The sequence below is a fragment of the Magallana gigas genome, chromosome 2 (assembly GCF_963853765.1).
Source record: "Magallana gigas chromosome 2, xbMagGiga1.1, whole genome shotgun sequence".
Taxonomy (NCBI): Eukaryota; Metazoa; Mollusca; class Bivalvia; order Ostreida; family Ostreidae; genus Magallana; species Magallana gigas.
This window is the reverse complement of record NC_088854.1, coordinates 56536925-56562808: the sequence shown is the minus strand read 5'-3', so window position 1 is coordinate 56562808 and position 25884 is coordinate 56536925. Positions and strand designations below refer to the sequence as shown.

Sequence of the window (25884 nt, the reverse complement as noted above, 5' to 3'; positions counted from 1 at the left end):
AATATCATCAGAGCCTATGACAGTACCCATACACTGGGTTAGCATAGGCCTCTGATGATGGTGTAATGTGAAATTCCTTACAAAATCTTTTCAATATCACAAGAAGCATTAAAATAAGGACACAAGTACAAACTAGGCTAGAAAGACAATGTGGATATACATGCTACATATAGCCGACATGGGGGTGGTATTTACACGACTGGTATGTACAATTACAGCCTGAGTGATGAGTACATATGTACATCCTAATGTTTTAGAACATCAATAACTAGTAACTGGGCCTGCCCAAGTGATGTGAATTTCCCTCCCCCCCCAAAGCAAGTACCACAATTATCTATTGGTCAATACTGGTAATGTATCATGTTCTTAACTTCTTATTACCTATATTCCCCTTAAAGTTAAATGAAGCTAAACACTTGGTTCATAATCATAAGAAAATGGGTAGGGAAAAAACATTCAATGTCAATATTAAAAGAATGGTCCAGCGAATCTATCAATATATCAAAGTGCAACAGCCACGGGAGTACACGTACATCGAGGAGTTGATACATAAGTTAACAAAACAGTAACATTAACAGAACAATCACATTATCTCCATCATATTCTTTAGTTCTACCACATGACTAGGGGTCTCCCCCTGCTTGGAAAATCTCACACACTGTCACACACCATCCAGGTCCCAAATAAAACACAGTTTAATATGACTCGTGTTCATTTTAAAATGAATTGCAGTCAATGCATGTGTTCAATGATCAAAATAATTCATCAGCCCATTTTAAATAAATAAAGAAATATTGCACCATTATTACATAAAGAGAGATTATGACTCTGAATTGATTATTTGCAAAAACTCTTCCACCACAGCCTTGGATCACAATTTGTTTTCATTTCCTATAACAGACCTACATCCAGAGTAAATAGAATGCAATATAAACTCCACAACTCCCATGAAGATTCTACAGCATGGTGCTGCGAGACTGGAACCATTTTGATCAAGAGAACAGTTTGCACACATCCTTGGAATGAATACACAGTTATATATCAACCTGTCTAGGACAGAGGCGGGGTCATCAACAGGCACAGCCCTTGTCAATGGGAGCTTGGTCTGTGTTAATGGGATTTCTGGGGGTGGCTGGCTTGTGTTGAACACCTGATTCAGCTGCATTCAAGTCCAAGCTACCAAACAAGAATAAGTTTCCTTGCATTAGCATAAATACCATACATATACTGTAAAGAAATGTTTAATCATGATGACTTCACTTCAAGATCAGTTTCATCACATTAGCATAATGACCACACATGTACCCAGTACTATAATCTAACTTATAATGCACAACTTTACTTAACGATTTACAAGTGGCTAGCTGGTTTGCAATGACTAATTTTTGCAATCAAGCTGGCATTAATCATCTTGAACAAATGAATGGATTGGTTCAAAATGAAAAATACAATGTGGGTTTGGCAAACCTTCTGAAGTTTTCTAGCATTCAAATAAAAGTTGGTTTATAGTAGACATTAAGTTGGCAAATCGATATATAAACAACCTGGTTTTTTTTTTTCATTTATTAATTCATAAGCAAATCAGCTTTGAGCCTTATTTCATAGGAACGAATTTATGAAAAATAGGTTCTTCTTCTTCAAAAGCTTTCTTACCTTCCGTCTTGAATGTTCTGGTAAATCTTCTTTGCTGTGTCTAAAAATGCATCTTCTACATTGTCACCCCTAAAAACAGAGAAAATTTACTGAGTCTGATATGTTGATAAATGTTCAAAATGAGATTCTATTCAATAAAGTGATATAGACTCCTGAACTATATTTCGGTCAAAGTGGTAATGTGCATTTTGTGCAATGTACAATACAAAAGTGAACATTGGCAATGTTAACAATAGTTTAAACTCAAAATTACTCCATACATGATAGTTAACATTTGATTGACTAGTTTCATCAAAGCAGCATTTTCCGATCCCCCTTTTAATTTGCTATTTATGTGTCAATTAACCTTACGCATAAACCATTTCCCCCAGAAAAATATAAACTTTCACTAAATTAAACTTAGGAATCAGTTAAGTTTACATGTATATCTAGGAATCTTTTCTGCCCAAAAGATTTTTCTCATTGTTGTAAAAGTATCTGATGCACTTACGTTTTGGCACTGCATTCAAGAAACATAAGACCTGAAATTAAATAAAACAGAAAATAATATACACAAGTCTATAATAAATACCGGTACTGCACATAAAAAAAAAACTGCTAAGGTTTTAATTAACCCCATTCACTCTAACTACATTAGAAGGACTATTAATGGGTTACTTTTAATACTATCTGAATTTAAATAACACCCTTTTCCTAAATATGCACATTTAGTGTTAGACTTTCTAATAACTATTTATCAGCAAAAAAAAACTATTTACAAGAATAAGAATCTTGTATATATAGTTCGTATACATCTATTAATTTTGTTGACTATAGACATCAGACAATCCCATGTAACATGTTGTATTCATAATAAATATTCATAAATATCATGTAATTAACACTTTTAAAAGATCTGGTTACCATTTTCATCAGCAAACTGTTTAGCCTCCTCATATGTAACATCTCTCTGGGCTTCTAAATCAGACTTATTACCAATCAGAAATATCACCTACAAAATCACAAAGACATACTTAATCAAAAAGATCCTCACGTGTACATCAATATGATCTACTTCTTTGCAAACAAGTTGCTCTTATTTAAATACCTGGTACATGTATGTAGTAAATGCCATTCTGTAAAACAGCAACTTACTGTAAACCGACTTTTATTTGCAAGCAATACATTTTTGCAAGGTTCTCAAAAGTCTCGCCATTTCAAATATTTCTTGCAGCTAACCAGGTATTAAAAGTCTGTGGTAACATGCTTCACATCTTGATCATAAAAATTAGTCTCTGGGAACCAGTTTATATCAACGAATTTTACAAATAAAGTGGTCGCAAATGAAAGCTGGTTTACAGCATATAAATGCAGACATCTTTTTCACGGTGTCACTAGTGTTGAGCATAATAGCATGATTGTGTAATTATTTACATTTGTGAGAAAAAATACCACAATGTAAGTTTTGAATTTCATTTCTCATCATAGTCAGAATTATTCAGTAAGTTGCATGAAATGGGTGAGGAAAAACTATGAATGATTTTGACTAATATTGGCCTTTTCTATGGGGTTTGGTTTGAGTATACACAATGGTAATTACAAAAATACTGCAAAATTTTCAATTAAACTATAAAAGGTCAATTTTAATCAGGTAAAATTGAAAATACATATATATGGATTTAAGATCAAGTTCTGAGGGCAATTACGGTAGTAAATCAATTGTAACATGTGGTAATTTCACGCATTAGTGCAAAGGCACTGGTCCCACAAAGAGTGACCAGATAATCAACTTAACGTACAAAGTAATTCAGCTAATCAAGGGATTATATTAAGCATGTTTTTCTAATAGGAGAAAATGAATACACAGAAGGGGACAACATAGTTCTGGTAGTTTTATTTCAACGAGGGAGCTCTGTTTTTGTTTTATATCTCTCCCTTTGATTTAACACTAAGTGCCTATTCGTGGTGATGTGATCACACAACAGTACACAAACTTACGGTGTTGGGATTTGTTAGGTTCCTCGCATCTGTAAGCCAGCTACTTAGGTGATTGTATGTGCTCCTCCTAGTAAGAAATACATTAATATTAATATGGTTCTTTTTTCCTCTTGATCACAAACAATCTTTAACATTGAAAAAAAAATCTCTGATATATTTATGACCAAGGATGATTTCAATGTTAAGACAAAAACTGTCAGTGTGTTATATAATTAATTCTCTTTAATAACATTCCGAATGTTGATTTCCTTTAAACTTAACTTAGCATATCAATTTTTTAATATGTTGAATTCTGATTGCATATTACAAGTTTTGGATACAGGTACAAACAAGGGAAACTACTTCCAACTACTGTAAACGTATTGTATTTGGCGTGTACGATATTTGGCGGAAATTAGTTTTTGAACAAGTTGGCGTGGATTTGAATAGCGTATTTCTGAATGTGACTATTCTTATACATATATGTATGGCATTTAGCAATGTACTTGATTTAGCGGAGGGCCGCATTCTGCTAAAAGCGCTAAATAGAATACACCGCCAAATGTAGTACGTTTACAGTATTTTTTTGATGTTAGTACCACATAAAAGCCATACTTTTCAATTGTCAAACACCAACTTCTTTGCAAATTCTTTCTAAATATCTTTTTTGTAATAAAATGAGCAGTAACCTTGTGATATCGTAGACCATCAATGCCCCTGCTGCTCCTCTGTAGTAGCTCCTAGTCACCGCCCGGAACCTCTCCTGTCCAGCAGTGTCCCAAATCTGCAACTTTATCTTCTGTCCAGAAACTTCAATAATCCTAACAGTAACAAAATTTCATCTTTTTCTTAGGGTTTCAGAGATAATGACATTCATACTTATAGAGATAACTAGAGAATGACATAAAATCTACAGGTGTGGTATGTGAATTTTAGTTGGTAAGACAAGTTCTAAAGATGTAATGGCAACTTGCATGGTACATCTGAATGCAGTTTTAAATGTAATACATACTTGTGTATCATATTAATCAAATTCATGGTAATGATTTTTATTTGTTGAATTTAAAAAATCTAGCACACTTTCAACAGTATAGTTTTTTTTCAGTATATTAATTGTAAATTCTTTGTAAACAGAAAAAAAAATCAATAAGTACTAAATAACATCACTGTTATAAACACCTGAATGGTCATGGTCTTTTACAAGTGTGATGGACATAATTATATCTACATGTAGACAACACCTGTGCAAGTTCAAAAGAATTCAAAATATATTAAGTAAATCAAAATAAGTCTCTACTGAATTTAATTTTTGCAAAATATCTTATTTAAAAACATCCCGTTTCCTTTCTTCTAGGAACAAAAATCAGGAGACTGTTCAAACAAAACACTACCATAACAAAGAAATCATTTTATAACTGTAATACATATGGAGTAATGAAAAACTGAGAAAAAAATTTGGATGTGAAACAGGGAGTTATTTGCATGTCTTGGAAATGGCAAATTATACACTAGTGAGAACTTTTATGATGTAAGGAAAAGTGGAGAAATATTCTAATACATAGAAAAAAAATTAAGAACAAATTTTTTTTGACAGAATTAGTTATGTATGTACTGATTATACTCATACAACTTGCATAACACGCTATATCATCTGTCAAACTCTCACACTATCCAGAGACACGCTCTAAAATATGGGTTAAAACTTTGCTCCTGTGTCAAGACATCAAATCCATTTGGAATACATTATCAATGCATACACATTAGTTGTTTTTTCAAAATTTCTTCATTTTTTAACGGTGCATATACTACAAAGAAACAGCGTTGTTTTTTCATCAGTATTTTACAACCAACTTTGGGAGTGCGTATTTTACACAAGTGTGTACTATACAGAAGACTAAGGTAGCATCAAGTTTAACTAATAAGATAACATCTATACTTTCATGTTATGTTTGCGATGAATTATTCTATTTAGATATCTTCCATTTTGGCTTTGGCACCACATCATAGCATTAATTGCTATCTATTTTAAAATGTTGAAACTACTGGCAAAATCTTTTAATTTACATAAATAAATCAAATGCCCTCAGATGAATGGCCCAACAATAAACATAAACATATTGGTGACCACCCACCTACAGTCTCACATCAACTGAAAAAAATCTGATAGGATCATTTAATAAATACAAATCACACAAATGTCATGAATAAAAGTAATAAATATACCTTGTTCCAAATTCAACTCCAATAGTATGTGGACAGTCTGCCATAACTGTAATAGAATTTAGAATCACAATTTTACATTTTTATTGTATATCAAATGCTACAGTATGGTACTATAGAAAGTTTTGTCCATCAGGAAAAAGATGGACATAATAAAAAAAAATAATGCAGTTACATAACATAGACTATATGATGAAAAGACTATCTCACAAAATGTACTTAAATTCTCTTACAAAAATTTTTTATTGATAAATTCATAAATTAAAATACAGTTGAAATACTTGAATTGTTTGTAAAATAGAAGGTAACAGATTGACACTTAAGCAGAAATGTTTAAATGAATACAGTAAAACTTGTTAAGTACTAACACCGATATAGCGAAATCTCAGATATAGCAAAGTTTTTGGAAGTTCCCGTAAAAATTATTTAACAAATCCAAGAAAAATTGTATGGTTATAATAAATTTGGATATACAAATGTATAACGAAAATTACAGATAGAGCAAATTAATTTTGAATCCTATAGATGTAAAAAAAAAAATTAATTCTTAAACATTTAACAAATTTCTTTATAGTTTACAAAGTTAACAATACCATTTGACATAATAGTTTTTTTTCTTCATTTTACGCCTCAGTTAGCATAAATTGTAGTCTGGTAGGAGAAAATATGTATATTACAACAAATTTGCTATACATATCACTACGAATTCAACAATTTGTGATACAGCTTATAAATCAAGTAAAACAACTGGTCCTTATGGCTTTGCTTTGACTAAATTTTTACTGTAATGATTTTAGCAGATTCAATATCATTTCCAATACGTAAAATTGCATAATAAAATTATCGAGTGCTAAGCAAATCAAAGTCACTTGTCCCTGGTTCTTAGCTGCAGCTCTGTAGATCACCATCTGAAAATATTTGGAAGGACGACCTGAGAGCTACAGTTCCTTGCCTGTTAAAAAGTTGCAATTTATGGCCCACAAAACTTCCAATAGTTTTAGACTGAATATTCAAATTATGTGGAAAAAATCTGTTCCATTAAATTCTTCAGATTTACTACTGAAGACATTGATTTTTTGCCTCAGATTTTCTTTTAAACAGGCCTAGAAAAAAAAAGTATGTTAAATTTACTTGCTGATCCAGGGTCGCCATTTATACATGCAACAACTACACTACTTCACAATACAGGGCTGGTTATGGTGTTTAAAAGAATGTTATGAGCAAGTAAAGAGACAATATCTGTAGTGAGATGTCTGAGGTAATTTTTTCAATCGTGTATTTGTACAGAGTCAAAATGTGTTTGGAAATATGATTAATCAGTCTAAATCTAGCGCAATTTTTTGAGCACTGTAAATTGTAAATTGTACCTTTTTAATATGTACAGAACTGTAGTTCCCAGGTTCTTCAACCAATTTATCTTTAAGACCTGGAGCTACAGACCTGCAGCTACTGGGTGATTCGCTTTAACCATATTTACTGTAAAACTCACATTTCTTTTCTGTAAATTGATGGAGAAGACAGGATTTTCCAACTCCCATGTCCCCGATGATGATGTACTTAAATATGTACGAGTAATTATAAGGGCCAGCCGCCATGGTTACACCTGTCGATCTGGGCAAAGAGGAAGGAAATTAGCTTACTGCATATGCTGAATAAAACACTGACATCAAAATTACATTATTTAGTATAAAAATGACCTGATGACATGTCCCAAACCATAGTTCAAGATATCTTGAAAGGGACTAAAACATTCATCAGTCTTTATCATAATAATTATGATTTTTGGATAACAAAAACATCTGTAACGAAACTTTTAAATTTCTCATCTTGATTTTCATGTCGCTTAGGCTATATGATTGACATATCTTAAGCCTGTGTAGCTCTACATGTTTTTCTTTCCTTCTCTTGAACGAAAACTGAAGCAATGCAAAGAGCACTGAAGGGGGTGGTCATTTTCATGTTTGTAAACACCGACTGTTGTCTATCACGGATACAAATATTTATCAAACAGTTCGATTCAAAATCTTATGTTTTTAACATTTATGTAGTTTCTAGTCATAAATCTCTTTTATCTTATACCTCCTCTAATCTTCAAATAGATGTAGTGCACTATGTTGTGAATCAGCAACAGCAATATGGCGGAGTGTGTACGCAGCGCCACCTGTCAAGGACATTAAAATTTAGAATTTCGATCCCGATGCAAATCCCCCCCCCCCCCCCCCCCAACGCACACGCGTATGCATATACCCGTTACACCTTATGTACTAAAGGAAAGTACAGCCTTTTTTTTCTATGGTACTCTAAACAATGTAAGCAAAAATCCCTCTTCTCGTCAGATAAGGAAATAAGATATTATTTGAGTAAAATTAAATTTGTGTTCAATTGTATTTAATTTTAAACTGTTTTTTCACCGGTTTGTACTCTCACAATAAATGTTTGTTACATTCGACAAAAATGTCTCTATTGTGATATCTAGTAGCTATAAGATAGTGTACCAAACTAACAAGATCATTAAATTATACTGTGTGAAAACAAATTTGAGGATTTTATATACAAAAAAGTGTTCATAATCTAACATCGCTTTGATACTGCTACTGTGAAAAAGTTAGGGTTTGGTCAGGGTGTGTAGGGGTAAACAAAATCAATCAACGCTAGATCTTATTCATTGTTTCGAATTTTCTGTCGCTTTAGATTAACTGCGATCTCCAATCCTCAACAATGTTCGATAACTCTAAATTATTCGGTTTTTGGTTGTTGTTTTTTTATTCGTACTATAAATCTGCTTTTTGTGTAAAAAAAATTTGATTAGCATTATAGTGTTGATATCATCCACACCATGCAATGAGCTACTTGGCTTAGTAGGTTCACGAGACCTAGTACTAGGGTAAAGGGTTCGAGACACCATCATTTTTTTCTAATTTGAATTTATTCCATTATATCCATCGTGGCCAAAATCATGGTTAACATAAAAAAAATTCTTTTTATTTTATTTCATTGATAAGGCTTGAAGGAAAAATAACATTTTTTTATGATGAAAAAAATGCCAGGATCGGATAAACAAATTTTACATCACACCATTGTCCGGTTCTTTCGGTAAGATGGTGGCAAATTTCCAGTTCTTCAATTATGAACAATTACCCACAGTGGTCCACGAAGTCATGCTCTCTCTATATATATTATTATACATCAAGATTAATCAAGATTGATCAAGGCATCAAATTTTGCATCATATCATATTCCTATTGGATAAGATCAGTAGGGCCACGGAGCATACCTGAGCCGCTTCAGATATCAATTTATCCGAGAGTACAATGAAATTGCATAACGGCAAGATATCGAAATTAATAAAAGAACAGATTATTTATTGTCAATCCTCAAATGGTAAAATCCACTCCCGATTACGAGTCAGATTATGCTACCATTGTAAGAGAAAACGCAGTGTGATTTCCAATTTTCTACCCACGGTCAACTAATATTGAATGTAAGGAGCACGTTTATATCTTTGTAAGAACGCAGAGCCCAAGTTTTCATTAAGTAATTTGTTTAGGTACCTAGCACAAAGGTGGACGAAACGAAAGAAAGCAATCTCAGTATTTAAACCCGATAGTTAATGAAATCAGGGATCTAATAACCGCGGGGACCTCACAATTACGCGTGTGGGGAAATGTAGTGACATATGCTTAGGTCGCCAGATTATTAAATCTGGCCGCGAATAGAAATGTAATAAAATTGACAAAAAGAGATGAAACAGTTCGTTAATCAAATTATATTGCTAATAAATACTGCCGATCCCCGCTTTATAGTCTCTGTATATACCCGTATCGCTGCTGACACGCCGCAAAAATCATGATTCGTTCTTCATATTGGGATTTTTTAAAAATCTTTCATCAAAATATGTCTAATTGAAAACTTCAATCTAGAAAGCGATAGGTCTGTCCGGGACGACCCGCATCTTCTCTCACCATCAGTTGCAATGGGTTTAGGAAACATTCTCAATATCTTAATCACTTAAATCCGAAATTGACATCAAATAACAATTAATAATTGATTTTTTGCAAAGACACTTTGATTAATGGCCTCCACTTTCTCCTGATTGAAAAATCTAATTTTCTTGTCAAGATTCGAAAACACGATAATGTAATTCATTTAAGATAGAATATTCACCAAAATGTCTTATATCATGCGTTATCTCCCAGCAGTGACGGAGAGTCAATTTTGTAATTATGTTGTGCTCATAATTATGACGAACGTCGAAGACGAAGAAGAAAAGGTTTATCAAGCACAGCATCCATCACATGATTAGAGCAACCTACTAGTTTTTTGGCGTACCACGAGAAATCTACAAGATTAGAAATTGACTTCTTTTCTTTCATTATTTCCCCATTTATTTCCCCAGAATCCGTTTCGTTGCCTCAAAAAGATTGATCAGCCTCGATAGAACAGACAAAATTTGATAAGGAAAATTTGGATTACGTGTTGTTTACTATTTCCTCTGAGTTAAGGCCGAGTACTGGCTCCTTGATGAATATATGCATATGGAATTCATATTCAGCATCTAATTTAATGTTTGAGAAAATCTTCGTGTTCGAAAGTGATTCTAGATCTGGTGGATTTGAAGATTAGCATTTCAACAAGCGTGTTGCATGTAGGAAAAGGATCTATAAATTTGTTATTTCTATAGCATTCATCCTATACAGTTATAACCTGACAAACTTTTCACCAAAAAATGAGGGAGGGGGGTATTGTTATCTTATTGAAATAATCTCGATGTGGCTAAGCCGCTATAAAAACAAAATATAGTAAAAAGTTATCTGAACAGAACAGTTAATCAGACGTATTGGTCAACTGGATGAATTGGTCAATTTCACGGTCCATTGGCTTGCCGACGTCTGACTGTCCGGCTACACGAGTTCACTCTGGTCACGGTGTGATTAATGATAGATTGATAAGTCCGTTTTTATCCGAAAATCGCTTATCACGTCCAAAAGTTAACACGATAATCATGTAGAGAACTCAGCAGACGTGATAGAAAATCAATGAGCATGACAGGGTCGCTTATGGCTTCTCAATTTACCTATCATTATGAGGGATTAGCGGTGAGAAGTGCTCAGAAGAATTAAGTGCAAGTTGAAAAAGAAATAGTATGAACTAAAAAGCCCTGGATAAGCGAAATATAACCACTTGATTGAAGTTTGGCCATCATGGACAATTTTTAAACCACTACACTCAAATTATATTTAGTTTATCCAATGAAAGTATTCCCATGAGCCGCATAAACATCGGATTGATAACCGGTCAGAAACTATCTATCTAATTTGAAAATGACAAATTGGGTCTATATTAATTCCCCTGGATCAACGAATTGACTGTCTTGCAATTGATTTGAATTGATGTTTGTAGATCCAAAGAAGATATCAACAATTTTTCATCAGTGACATTATTTGATGAAAATATATGAAGACAGATATTTGGTACTGAAAGAAATTTCCGCTGTAAAAACGAGAATGTCAGTTAAAGTTTCAACCACATTGAACAAATCTGAGAAGAAAGCAATTGGTCTTAATTCAGATGCACCGAGCTTGTTGAGTGAATGCAATCATCCTGAAAATTAAAAGAACGCGAAAACACATCAGCCCATTCATTTGTCTTCCGAACAATCGCCTTTAAAATGGAACCAACGAAGGGATAAACCCCCATCTCTAATTGTAGACTGGAGGGAATTTATTGTAAAAAGTGAAAAAGATTAATTTGAGAAAATCATCAGTCTTGTAAAAAAAACATACCGGTATTGTGAGGTTTTATAGACCTAATGGTACCAGTACATATGCTTGTTAAAGAGGGTGGGTGAACAACAAATACCCATCACATCTACCTTAATTAATTTAAATGATTTGTTTTACTAAATACCATTGTTCCGTATTTCAAAAAATACATACATTTTAATCTTTTCAATGTTTTCTAATATATTTATACAGAGATCTTCTTCTAAAGGACATTTATACATGTAAAGTCTAAAAATGGCCAAAATCCAACCCTTTTAAGTGCAAACCTATCAATTCTGAAGAAATTGTATTAAAATATGCCTTAGGTTGACTGCATGAATATCTGAATAAACATAAATCGTAGAAAATCAAACGAACTTAACTCAAATAATTTTCATTTTTATCCCATCTGATTTTAAGTGGATGAAGTAGACAAACTTCCTTTCATGTCGACAGTAATGATTTATAAATGCAGTCTGAATTCTAATTCGTTCTTTTTATTTATTAAGGGAAAACAATTAATATACAATTAATATTCCTTTTGTACATGAAACGAAATTAATGTATGTAAAATCTGTCCATTATATTTTTAGGTCACCTGAGTTAACTCAGGTGACCTATTTCTATCCGTTTCGGTCACCTGAGTTAACTCAGGTGACCTATTTCTATCCGTTTCCGTCCGTCGTCGCGCGTCGTGCGTCGTCCGTCGTGCGTTAACAATTTTACATTTTTAACTTCTTCTTAAAAACTAAAGGCTAATTGTTACCATTTTTGGTGTGAGGCATCTCTATGGTAAGAGGAATCTAACTTGTGAAATTCGTGGCTCTACCACCCCCGGGGCACCACAAGTGGGGCCAAATATGCAATAAAAAAAAGCCAAATTTTCAAAAAACTTCTCTACTCCCACACATGTGAGGAAAAAACCGGTTGCATGATTATAATTTCCATGAAGCCCTCTACCAAATCTGTGAAATTCATGGCCCCTGGATCAGGGGTTCTGGTTCTATGGTGGGGCCAATATGACCATATAGTAAAAATGTATCAAATCTTAGAAAATCTTCTTCTCTACTCCCATATATATTTGTTTAAAACTAAATGCATGATTATGATGTCCGTGAAGCCCTCTACCAAAATTGAGAAATTCAGGGCCCCTGGGTCAGGGGTTCTGGCTCTAGGGTGGGGCCAACATGGCCATATAGTAAAAATGTATTAAATCTTAGAAAATCTTCTTTACTCCCATATATATTTGTTAAAAACTATAAATGCATGATTATGATGTCCATGAAGCCCTTTACAAAATTCGTGAAATTCATGACCCCTGCATCAGGTTTCAGGCTCTAGAGTGGGGCCAATATGGCCATATAGTAAAAATGTATTAAATCTTAAAAAATCTTTTTCTTTACTCCCACAAATATGGGCAAAAAACTGAATACATGGTTATGATGTCCACTAACTTCTCTACCTAAATTGTGAAATTCATGGCCCCTGGGTCAGGGGTTCAGGACATGGGGGGGGGGGGCAATATGACAATATAGTGTTAATGCATATAATGTTAAAATCTACTTCTCTATTCTCACACATCTGTATGAAAAACTGACTTCATAATTATGTTTACCAGGAAGTCCTCTACTAAAATTTTAAATCTCATGTCCCCTGGAGTATGGGTTTTAACTCTAGGGCAGGGCCAAAATGGATGTATAGGTGTTAAACTGTTAATGCATATAATGTTCAAAAATTATCTTCTTTACTCCCAAACACCTGAAAGGAAAACTGAATTCATGATTTTGTAGACCAGATCTTTAAGTTTTTCGCCAAAAATTATAGGTTTCATAGTTCTTTTTGGCAGATTTCAGGCAGGGAGGTGGTCGTCATTACAAATTAAAAATTTTTCTACTCCAGAATGAAACCCAATTAAATGAATATATGAGACTCCTCGACAAGTTTGTGTATGGGTTATATGCTACTCAGGTGACCGTTAAGGCCTATTGGCCTCTTGCTATCATAACCTTCATTATTTCCAAATGATACCAAGATAGTTTTAAGAAATACAAAAATACTCAGTAAGAAACAATACATCACGTTTTTATTTGACGAGAATATGACCTATGATATCAGGATATGCTTAATTAAGTTTACACGTGTAACACTACTATGGTTGCAGGTTTTTCTCTCGTTCTTAAAAAAACACTACGCGTTATTTGAGGTTGTGAATGCTGTAATATTAACTACATGTACATGTATTTCAAATTCGCATAGGCCTTGACCAGATATTTCTTTACACAGTTACATGTATATTGCGCTGTGGAGTGTACATGTCTTCTAGAGGAGACAAACTGGTGTTTATAAGCGACTCCTAGGGATGATAGGATGCTTTCCTCCACATGTCATGTGGGACGAATTGGGTTTGAGGTGTACGGGCTACGGTTAGGAACTCGTGGGTAACTGTGGCAAGTCTTTTAATCAGACTTATCTCACCGCAATATGAAAAAGGTGAAATGTGATGGCAATTCAAGAGATTTTTTATCTGATTAAATCAAAAGGGGGAAAATCTGCGAAAAATAATTAGGCGCTAGTCGCCACCTGTCTTACAGATTTTGTTTTTATAAATTGAGACTTTTTCGCGTTGTTGGTTGTTGGTGATGATCCTATTATTCAACGGTTGGCACGCTTTGATACTCGCTGTAGTTTAAAACAAAGAAAATTGGTCGTGATATCGAAATACAGCAAAAACCCTGACACGATCTAAACTGACATGTTGCTAATCCCCTGCAATGTAAATTCTTTGTTAAAAGTATTACATTGTCCACAGTCTTTTGCACTGTTAAATCTATGGCGTCTACTTATTTTACACTATCTGGAAGAATCTCTAAATCATGCCCGATGAAGAATGAAATAGGGTTAATTAGAGTTATTATTTTTAATATATAGAGCTTTCAGATTATATGCGCAATGATCAGAAATTGAAAATGACAATTTAGCTTTAAAAGTCTCGACGTTTTCCGTTTGTAGGTTCTTTGTCCAAACGTGTTTGAGACGTGACTGAAAAGTATAATATTTCCAGGGGCAATAAATCCTATATATACATGTAAAATGTATAATTAAAACGTGAAGTCACACAGCCTTTGATAACCAGAGGGTATATTTCCGCCGAGAGGGGGACATCTTAAAAGAATAAACAGGTGGAGAAATCAAGTTAGTGCTGACGCAAGTGATGAGAAAAGAACCAGCCAAGCATCCCAACATAGGAGTCAGTCGAGGCCTCCATTGGACAAGGTGTACACTGTCGTAAGTCCCAGGGCTAATACATCATTGATATGAAGATTTCCCGAGCCCAGCCACTAGAGGATTAGATACTTTGAAGTTGTCAAACGAGCAAATTTTAAATAAGATAGAAAAAAAGCTACAAGGAAGATTAACTCTGGAATGACGTAATGAGGCGAATAACTCCATTGATGGTGGACAGACTTCAGAGAGCTAAGACAACTAAAAGTCTTATGTGGTCTTTTTCACACTGACTTCGTTGATATTACCACTTTACCTGTTAGAGAAAAAGAGATTGTGACCTTTTTTCTGAATTATTAAAAAATAATAATTAGACCATCCGATGACTAAGGGCAAAATGTGTAACTGACTAAGGTGTTTCTAAAATTATGAAGTGGTTTTGAAGTATGATCTCCCATCATGTACTTAAAACTCTTACACAGCTGTCGTTCATACGGACTCACGATCACAGGAAGGATCGAGTTCACTTATTAACAAAGTTTTATAAAAAGAATTTAAAGAAAACGCACAAACACAACATATGTTTCAGGGATATAAAATTATATAACGCGTGCTTGTTAAGCATATACTTACATATTTATATGCGGGCATGCATCATAGTACACATATTATTTTCCTTGTACCACTCAGGTTCTTAACTAATCAGCCATTATATGAGAAAAGACTCAAAATCAAGCATTGAAAAATCCCATAAAAACTATAACCATATATAAATCTGGTAAATTATAAATTTGAGTTGTGACAAGATGGCCAATATCAGTTAAATTATTGTGGGTTATGTTTGAAAAAGCTGTTATTCAGTCAATATACATGTATACAGCTAATCTATATATGAAATTGTAGAATTAATTTAAAAATTTTAAAAATTATCGACAAATGGAAATGTAAAACGTCTAAAAATAACTGTAAACCGATTTTCAGCTCACAAGAACAATTCCTGCTATTCTTTTTTTACTTGTTCTGCTAATGATAGATTTTGCATGTCTGAAATTGAAATTTATTCATATAATAGGACAAATTTGAACTTCAATTTGAAAGTACACCCTACATAAAGGACAGTACTCGTGATTATATATATATACATGTATGTATATGTACTCTGACTTAATTGCTTGGTGCTATTGTTTCTCCGATGTGTACACACTTAGCTTGGTGTGATAATATAACACTTAAATCCAAAAATAAATATGAAGCAAGAGTTGCCAAATCTAAAATCCCACACAATTAGTACAGTGTTTATAACTACGTATTATATAGAAATTCAATCTTAATTCAGTTTTTTCTTTCTTCAAAATGTTCCATGAAATTTCAAATTCGGGCAAAAATATCCATTTTTCTGTCTCTGGTTTAAGAATTCCGCCAAATTCAACTATATAATTCCGCTTTAACATTTTGTTCACACGACAGTTTTAGATATTGTTGAGTAATCAGATATGATTAGAAACCTCACAAGATCGACAGTGATTAAAGATTTCGACATAGATATGAAATTTCAGAGCTCGAATGACAAATTTCCGGATGATGCTCGCAATCATGGAATATAAACTTTACCCAATTTATTTATTCAATAACCATGCTCAATGGGTGATTTAATTTTGTGAAATTGGATCTGTGTGCTTGTGAATCCAATCTGCGATATTCATTTAATATCTCCGCCACAAAAGATGAAGCCCCATTTTTCCTCATTACACTTAGAAGGGTTTTGCGATGATCCCCCGATAAGAGCCAAATTTCACTTTCTAATTTTGTTTGATAAAATACAATTTTGTAATTTGATTGAAATTTGGGTACACTTTATCTGCTGCTCGTCATATGATACGAGTTATTGTATAAAGCGATCCGGCGTTTGATCTATCTAATATCTGGAAGTATGTATGTAAATAAGTATACATCGGCTGGGTTCGACAGCTGCTGGGGAGAGTCGTGGCGCTAATGTTGTGACGACTCCGTACACGACCTGTCATTTTATTTGCAATTGGAGAGATAACAATGTCATGAATATTTATGACATGCAAACGATTATCATAACCATGCAAAGAGGAGCCATTCCCCTGTGAATTATACATGTTACCATACTTCGGGGGGGAATTGTCCTAATGATTCCTAATTTTTGGCGCATTTATGGTTTTATCTAGTTCACCGTGTCTGTATATATCAACTGATTACAACAAATAAACAAGGATAAGTACTAGACTCTTTGACACCATGTATGAATACAAATACTAACTTTACACAGAGCGTGCGAACTTTCACTGCAGATTGAACGAATGTTGACACGATTCAAGTCTTGTGCAATACATACAAGGTTCAAATATATTATTTATAAGATTCATATTTTCAAACATCTATGATGTGTATAACTATGAAGATCAGATAAGTACCAGTTGTATGAACATGAATATTCAGGAAATAAATATCTTGATTCTAAGGAACTGATAAATTTCACTCACATGACTTAAATTTTTACATTTTCTCACATAAGTACTAATTGTATAGAGTCTCAGTAATAACAACTTAAAACTTAAAACGCGTTATGAGGTATTCGTTATAAGCAAGTTTAACTGTACAAATATTCATAAATTTATACCAATAATCAAAGAAACAGTTTACCTTCTCAGAAGAAAATTTTTAATTTTATATTTCTCCAGTAGAGAGAGAGAGAGAGAGAGAGAGAGAGAGAGAGAGAGAGAGAGAGAGAGAGAGAGAGAGAGTATAATGGCTCCGAAGTATTAGTATGAAAACATGCACTTTTGTTTATGTCGTTTTTTAAAGATTGGTTTTTTTTTTACAGAATAAAATATAGAAAACGTCCCAATTCCCCCAGACGTGTAAATGTGCATAAGGAAAATAGGCACTGGCACGCCAAGTCTATTCTTTCACCATTGTTGAATATAAATGATCTTATTTGGCAAGTAGATTGTGCTAGTGTAAATATACATTGGCATTATCCTAGTAAGTCAGGGAAATTTGATTTAGCTCTGATAGAACTCGTAATAACAAATCCAAATACATTTTCAAATAATGCGTGTCCCCTCTTAAGTGTAAAGAAAATAACCAGACGGCATAGTCTTGAACAGTTTTAATTGGTTGTATCTCTGACACTCGCGGTCCTTTCTGGACGGAGAGGGGGATTCCGGAATGATCAGATCACACATTTGTTGATAATTCCACTTAAAACTTTTCCACAATATTCAATTAGTGCTCGACAAATGGAAATTTCGTCAATCTTGCATTAGGATGTCCATTTACAAATGCCAATATTTAGCAATCCGAGGCATCGGACTGGAAAATGTCCAGAATGGAGGATTCAGGGCCTCATTTCGCCGAGTAATTCTGGTGTTTGTAAAATTGTATTAGATTTTAGATGGGAGTCAATTATTTCCACAAATTAACAATAACTAAAATCTATTTGAACAGCAAATTCCAGACTTTCAGTTCAATGCTCAGCAGTGAGACCGACTTCATCTTGAATAAATTAGTCCCTGGCAAGTGTTGTTTTGCATTTTCTAGCCTTCAGGAATTCAATTAACCAAATCGCATCCCAAAAGTTTAACCTAGCTTCCAGGAAAAATACTGGTCCTCAAAGAGCTTCCTTTAGCAGCTTATATCATTAAAAAAATAGAACAATGATGACTTGTATTATTCGAATCTAAATATTTGTAAGCCATTAGCCCACGGTTTTAAATCGTAATTGGTTGTCAAATATCTCTCCTACGAGTTGTGCAAATACATAAGGGGGTGTCTTTGTTTGGAACTTCTTATTAGGGTTAGGGTTCTCTCATTTCACCTATCCATGGTATCATCATGGTTGCAATCTGAATCCCAGAGTTTACCAATCTTTTTACCTGCAGTACACTTCCGGTACAAACAATGTATTTCCGGTGATTCTGATGGATGTTTACCCATTAAGTTAGTAAACAATTTGACATCTTTCTATCAATTAGGTATATTTGCCATCGTTCCTCTAGACGAGATTGGGTATTCCAGCTAATAGCCCAGCGATAATGGCGTCCGATAATTAAGTTCTATCGGCCTATCTTCCTCAACGTTTGTACGAGGACATGGGTATTAACGCTGTCCTGTTTTCTTTCCATTTTGAATGGTTTGCCTCGTTGGACAAATTAGCGCGTATGAATTGGTCACATACTTGATATACCTATGCCCGTAACAATAACCCTGGAGTTATTTAATCTTCCAAAATGAAAAACTGTTAACTCCATTAAAAAAAGTTTTGTATTTTGATAATTTGTTGCTTTTTTCATTAATAGTATAATTAATCTATTTCAGCGATGGTTTCGCTACAATATCAATGTTTACTCTCGCTTTCATTGGTATTTACTCAGTGAATTTCCTACAAATTGCTAATAGAACCCACTGGCGATATTTCACTAACAGATATTTTTTATCTTGGTAATTTGGCAATTAGTGAGATTAGCAGAACAGAATAGGCTAAACGTCAAGTGATATAAATATTTGTCATTGCATGTTAAGCTAAGGCTAAATAGTTCTAGACCATATACATTTACCAGAAATCGATTCGAGTAGACTCTTGGCGTTACATATCTCAACCTAATGACTTAAACGCTGCTGTCGGTGTATGACTTATATCAAGAACTAATTTATAAAGATAATGCCACTTGCACTGCGCCGAGAAATTTCTCATGTGACTGGCAAATAAAGAAATCTGTTTTATTTCTCTGCTTTAATAAGAGTTTAGTTACAGTGCGACTTCAGTCACATCCACCATTAAGGTGGAAATTCGTCTGAGTCACCGCGAAGCAAGACGCTTTTTTTAAGGCGAGGGTGAATTAAAACTGTTTAATCTCGACATCCTTGTAATTGAATCAACAAAACGACTCCGAATAGAGGAGAGACTAATGAATTAAGTTTCGTAATCATGCCCTTCGCATTAACTGTCCCACGTCGGTGCCATCACAATCTTCTACCGGTATATGCTATCTGCACTCATCCATTTAATCTGTATTGTACAGAATATGATTTGATTTATTCTTGGCAATTTATGATTAAATATCGATTCACTTCACATATATCATGCACGCCATTTTAGAGTTATTTCAGAATTCAAAGGTACATCACAGGTTAGCAAATATTTGAAAGCAATATGGACCCCTACAGACATCCGGAAATAAAAAGCCGGCTGTTATAGGTTTGAATTATTATCTTAATATCTGCAATGTATACTGTTATATTTCAGAATGAACTAATAATAAATCACTTGCACAGTCGGCAAGATAGATATATGAATGCAGTGTGATGATAGACCATTAATAGGAATTACTGTCCAAGACTGGGGCTAAATACGCACTATGTTTCATCAATATATAGATATTGTTTGCAGCCTTCACCTTTATACAATTAGTGTTTTATCAAAGATAATCGATGAATAGAGCAATTAGTGGCAAATGGAAAATAGAAACAGTTTATATATACACAAACATGAAAGCGCATAAGGAAAAATTACTATGATTTCTGGATTGATGCAAAACTTACTTTAAGCAAAAGGAGAGCATGCTTCGCACGTTACAGCAAAGCCTCGAGCTTACTGACCTCGGGTACATTTATGCTGGAAAAGGAATATGATTTAATAATTAATTATGATAAATGTCACAAGGGCCAGTCATTCTCTAAAACATTGCTAGCTGTTTTAACGTATATCTATCATATGTAGACAGTGAAATGCTCGTCTGAATATAGTCAACTCTTGCACACTAAATTTATTGTCTTTTCTTAAAGGTTCTACAAAGAAGTCAACAACAAGACAGTTTTTATTGTATATTCTGTCTAGTTAAGGTTTTATACAATGTGGTAACCGCGATTTTCATGTTGCTGTTTAACATCACATCGAGGATTATATTCAGGTAAGACGTGACTGGAGCCAAGCTTTCAGTCGAGCTTCCGACCATTTGATAGAAGTGGTCTCTATCGTAACAGTGCTCATCGACTGAGATGAGGCCTTAGATTTGATGATTTTGTCTGAAGGACAGCTTTATATGTACTGCGACAGGATTCCAATATGGCACAAGTCAAATCTGATCCTACTTCCGCAATTCTTAACCGGAAGAGGAGGATTAAATCTAGTTGAAAGTTATATGTTTGATGGGTGAGACCTACCAAATACTTCACAAAATGGAAATAAAATGTGCTTTGAAGTTCATTTGCATTCTTTAAAATGAATACACAAACGATATGACTAATTCGTGTAAAATAGTGTAACATTTTAAAGAAAGTATTTCCGCTGAACGATGCTAACAGATAGGACACAACTGAGTATAATTAATTCGGATGAATAATCATGCTATGTTTACTGTAATATGATGACCATAGGTGATTAACTGTTAATAAATTACACATTTAATTAAACTCCTTTTATTAATTTATGAAACAAACAGCAAATCTCCATACAAGGCTTGATACATTAACTTAACAACAAATTACAAAATGAAATGACTCAGATGTACATGGCGTTCTCCAGTTAAGTGGCAAGTGAGACTGTTCCATTGTAAGGTAGGATGAAATAAAACACAACAATGAAAGGGAAGTATAAGTACAATTGTACAAAGGTGAACTACAATTTCACTTTGTTCCTTCCACACGGAATGTAAGCTTATTGTCCCACGTACGAGTTGATATAAAAATAAACCGGAAGAAAACGTGTTCAGTACATAAACTGGGACTATGAAGAAAATGAGGACAGCATCGTGTAAACGTAATGACGACCATGCTTATGAAAGAATAGTCCAATCTAATGTCAAAAAAGTTTCATTTTGTTGGGACATTTCTTTCTGAAATATAAATCATGTTTAAAAGTACATCATAACAAATTTCTTTCTTCTCCTTCTTTCTTCAGAGTTTATATATATATATAAACGCATATTTTACATATATACTGAAATGGCACAAATTATCAATTTGACGTCACATCCTGTTTACGTTGATTGTATGATGCCGCGATATTTATGATTCCGCGAATTTCCATTCACTTGACCTTTGACATTTGCTTTTGAATAGTCATTTTCACAGATGATATTGCCATTCACAACTCCAAACCGATCACCGGGGGATAACGGCATATTGCACGTATAACAGTTGAAACATTTCAGGTGGTAAACGTTTCCTTGCGTTCGCATTACCATTTCATTGGCGGGAATACTCTGTCCACAACCGGCACAGGATCCACCGGAGCAAAACAATCTGAAACAACAAAAAATATGATATTTCATATTAAGAGATTCAAACTTGGCTAATAGGAAAATGTTTGAAAAATCAAGGAGAAAATAATCATCACGAAAACTAAATGAAGGGCAGCTTAAAGTGCAATTTAACGCATTTTGCGTCTCTTAATTAGAAAATGCCTCTTTGCATTATTTAGATGCAGGACAAACACTGCTGATCGTTAAAACAGCTGTTTCCCCATTGTTATACATCAAATCTCTCTCCAAGTTTTCACAATACAAATGAACCATAAGGTTTAACAGTAAATTAATCGCACAAGTGGAAAAGATGAAATAATGGTGCCTCTCTCTCTCTCTCTCTCTCCCACAGAGGAAATTTATTTTTCATAATTTTTGATATGTCATTATGTAAAATATATCTTCAGGAGTGTTCATTAAATGTCTCATTTAACAATCTTTGAGCTTTTCACAATAATGTCTGACATTCAATCTTATACTTTATTAAAATTTAATATCGAATTAATCATCAAAAACAGTAATTAAACTAAAATATGTCGAGTAATATTTCCAAGTCAATCACAGGCGATAAGAAGTTAATAATTAAAACGTCATGCAAATTTAATATTTTAATTAAATGTTTAGATGTCATGTGGTTCATGAGAAGGACATCGGGTGTTGAGACAGAGCTACAGAAGGGAATAAACCCAGCCATGGTGCGACTGTCATCGCTTTGCTATCTACTCGCAAAATCCTTTAATAAAGCCATTCTATAATAAATACCGCATTTGAGGAAGACCTTTAAATAATATCGGTGACAAAATTATTAAAGAGATGGGATCTATATCGAATCAATTAACCGGGGCTTCATTTAGAATATTCTTATCAAATATTCATCTTCTATTGATAAGAGAAAATTGACATTGATCTCCCGGAAAGTTATGAGCCGCAGACTCGGTTCTGGAGTATGTTTCCCGACCATGTGCGCTACGGGTTCCATTCGTAGAACAGATGAAATACGCCAGGAACAGAGATTTGACCCAAAGGATGCAAGCAACTGTTTTGAACGTAGTGACCGTAGGCAATGGCAATGCCATGCCATGCCTATGAAGACATTAATTCATTGCCAATTCCTTGGGAATGAGTAAAAAGATTGCCATTGCTAATATTTCAAAAGTTTTAAAATTACTCAAATGCGAATATCCGCTAATTTGTTTCTCATTGTTACATGATCTCATTAACCATTCCTGTCTAAGCTATAGATTCGAATTTCGAGGCTAACGTCTAATTCATTCGCTTTTGAGAAGTATCTGGTCTGATGATTAGCTTATTAAAAACTTTTTAAACAAGAATAACTTATTTCCTAAATTGATTCTGGGAGTAATTACAGGAAAGTTCCGTAAAATTGTATACTCAAATAATACAATTGTTAATTTGTCCAATATCACGATGCGCAGTCATCCGGAAGTTCGTTTTGTTAGGAAAGTAAATGGTACGCATTGTTCCTCGCTTCATGGGAAGACTTCATTTACAGTTCCCGCCACCAATCCCGGCAGATGCGCCCCCTTAATGCATTACTCTATTTAACCCCCACCCCTCCCAGAGTCACGTTATGCTTCGATATTTTATATTCTGTTTGCCGAAATGATTAAATCTTTTCATTTCGTTCTTGTCTGCCACTTCATTTAAGTCCTTAGAATATTGCCGGTATTTACTTTTAATAACTAATTACCATTCCCACAATACAACTCTGTTTACCAACAGGCATTCCAATTACGATATCATTAAAAACGTCTCCTTGCAATGAGTGGGGATCCAAAGGCCTAATCACTGAGCGATACAATTTATTCTGAATTTGATTAACGCTGTACCTTCGTCCGGTCGAACGAAATTCTATTTCGTAGAATAAAGGGTGGACAAATATCCATTGCTAAGGTGTACTGAAGAACTAAATGCCGTGAAAGAGGTAGGTTCTACCGAATTATGCTTTAATAAACCCCAAAGTGCCTCCATTATTTCTTGAATACACGAGATTTTCAGACAAGAGCCCTGTTTCGTTTACTTTTCACAAATTTGATGCGAGGTTGGTTTACCCATGTGTTTTTCATACGTAGACGGTCGTTAGAGTTTCTAATGAACGTTCAATTAGGAAGATATATGTTTTATTAACGAAAGATCCCTCGCAGCGCACCGAATTTCGGCTACAAACCAAAGCAATAGAAATATCCAATTAATTTATAATGAGAGAGAAGGAAATTGAAAAACGGGGGAGATGGCTGGAACTCGTGTAGAAATAACATGAATGGCGGTACAAAAACTGGGTAGTTTTTAACACTCCGAATTAATTTGAGGGTTGTAATAGAGTTAATTAGATAGGAGGGCTGACATGCAATCCTGGCTTATACAGAGTTAAGTCTCCATGGAGGTTGAGAGAGAAACTTCATATTGTTCCCAGACGAGCTGCCATGTGAGACTGCACTCGGCTGTTGTTATATATCAGACTTTACTTACCTCATGTAGTCATTTTTACACAGTATCATGCCGGCCCTAGTAAAGCAAGAGCCCAACTGTTCCAGATTCGTTTGACAGCATGAACACTTCAGACAAGCCGTGTGCCAAAATCGTTCCATGGCGTGTAGCAGGAATCGGTCACTGATCCTAGATCCGCACCCCGCACAAGCCTTGATGGGGGCGTTATATCCGTCCGCTGGGGTGGTGGAAGCCTGTCCGAGGCCCTGAGACATCGCACCTGTTCCGTTCACGAGGGAGAGCGAACTGTCGTCTGTTCCTTGATAAAAAATTAAATTAAGAAAAAAATCAATAAATTTTGATGCTACAGATGTAAAAGTTTTTACACAATCGCGATCAGACGTCTGTTAGTGATGTTTGTACGGCGGGCAGGAAGCGTGTGTAAGTCAGAGATATCCCACACTCCGCGTGTGCGATCTACATAGTTAAATATTATATATGTCTTCAAATGTTGCATTCAGATAAATAAACTACCGGATTTTCCGCTAATAACCGCGTCTAATACTCTTGACTGCTAGCTCTTTTCTGCCGTTTTACAGACGAGTTCTGAGAGCTTTGCGTTATTCCGTGGGTTTAATTACTTGGGCAAATTATTGTGCGATTTTACATTATGGACGTGACCTGAGGTCAACTTTGTTTGACAGTGATCATAATAAAGTGAATTGTCGGTCATCAATGATCAATCAAATTGACAAAAGGAGACTCATAAAGCGGTGCCGACAGACCAATACATAGACACCTAGGTATACGGGGCGGATCTTGCGTCCGTGTTTGGAATTTGGGGGATCTCTCTTTAGATTAAGTGGATGTTAGTGAAAAAAAGACACACTATACAGGCTGGTCTTGCGATCTCTCGGTTCCTGGAGAATCCGGAATGCTCTGTGCATAGTGCATTGAAGTAGGGATCCTAAGAGAGTATCGATATTATCTCATTGCTGTCGAACGAGATTCTTATGTAAATGTCAAGAAGTGATATGTAAGTACACCGTGTAGGTCTTCATTATCGCGAGGTGTGCGACATGAACCACTGGAAAATTGGTTCTTGTGTACGCGTGAATCAAACGGTAAGCAGCATACAGAAAAAAAGAGATACAAAGTGGAGCTAGAGAAGGAATTAAGTGCTGGTAATGAACCCACACGGTCCCTCCATCACACGATGTAATCAACCACTTAAAAACATATCAAACATCAGAGTTAGGACAGCTGGTTCTGATCAGATGGCTAAAAGAAGAAAAAAAACTTTCAGAAGTGGCAATCAAGCTACGTATTATAAGGTTGCATCTTAATGAACA

At 34.5% G+C, this 25884-nt stretch overlaps 2 protein-coding genes across 3 annotated transcripts in view; both read right to left on the bottom strand.

The window, feature by feature from the left end:
* Positions 1–873: 873 nt before the first annotated feature.
* Positions 874–8009, bottom strand: LOC105339646 (ras-related protein Rab-14). Its single transcript, XM_011445281.4, has 9 exons — positions 7909–8009; positions 7319–7440; positions 5833–5878; positions 4299–4430; positions 3631–3697; positions 2557–2644; positions 2144–2174; positions 1654–1722; positions 874–1176 (listed from the first exon to the last, which is right to left on the bottom strand). The coding sequence occupies exons 2-9, from the start codon at positions 7422–7424 to the stop codon at positions 1071–1073; spliced, it is 645 nt and encodes a 214-aa protein (XP_011443583.1). The 5' UTR covers positions 7425–7440; positions 7909–8009; the 3' UTR covers positions 874–1070.
* A 13235-nt stretch (positions 8010–21244) lies between these two features.
* Positions 21245–25884, bottom strand: part of LOC105339645 (LIM domain transcription factor LMO4.1) — a 9060-nt gene continuing 4420 nt past the window's right edge. For both annotated transcript variants that reach the window (XM_011445278.4, XM_011445279.4), the window contains exons 2-3: positions 24575–24851; positions 21245–22085 (exon numbers count right to left, since the gene is read on the bottom strand). In XM_011445278.4, the coding sequence (XP_011443580.1) occupies positions 21821–22085; positions 24575–24851 (542 nt within the window). In that variant the 3' untranslated portion in view covers positions 21245–21820. The remainder of the gene's footprint in view (positions 22086–24574; positions 24852–25884) is intronic.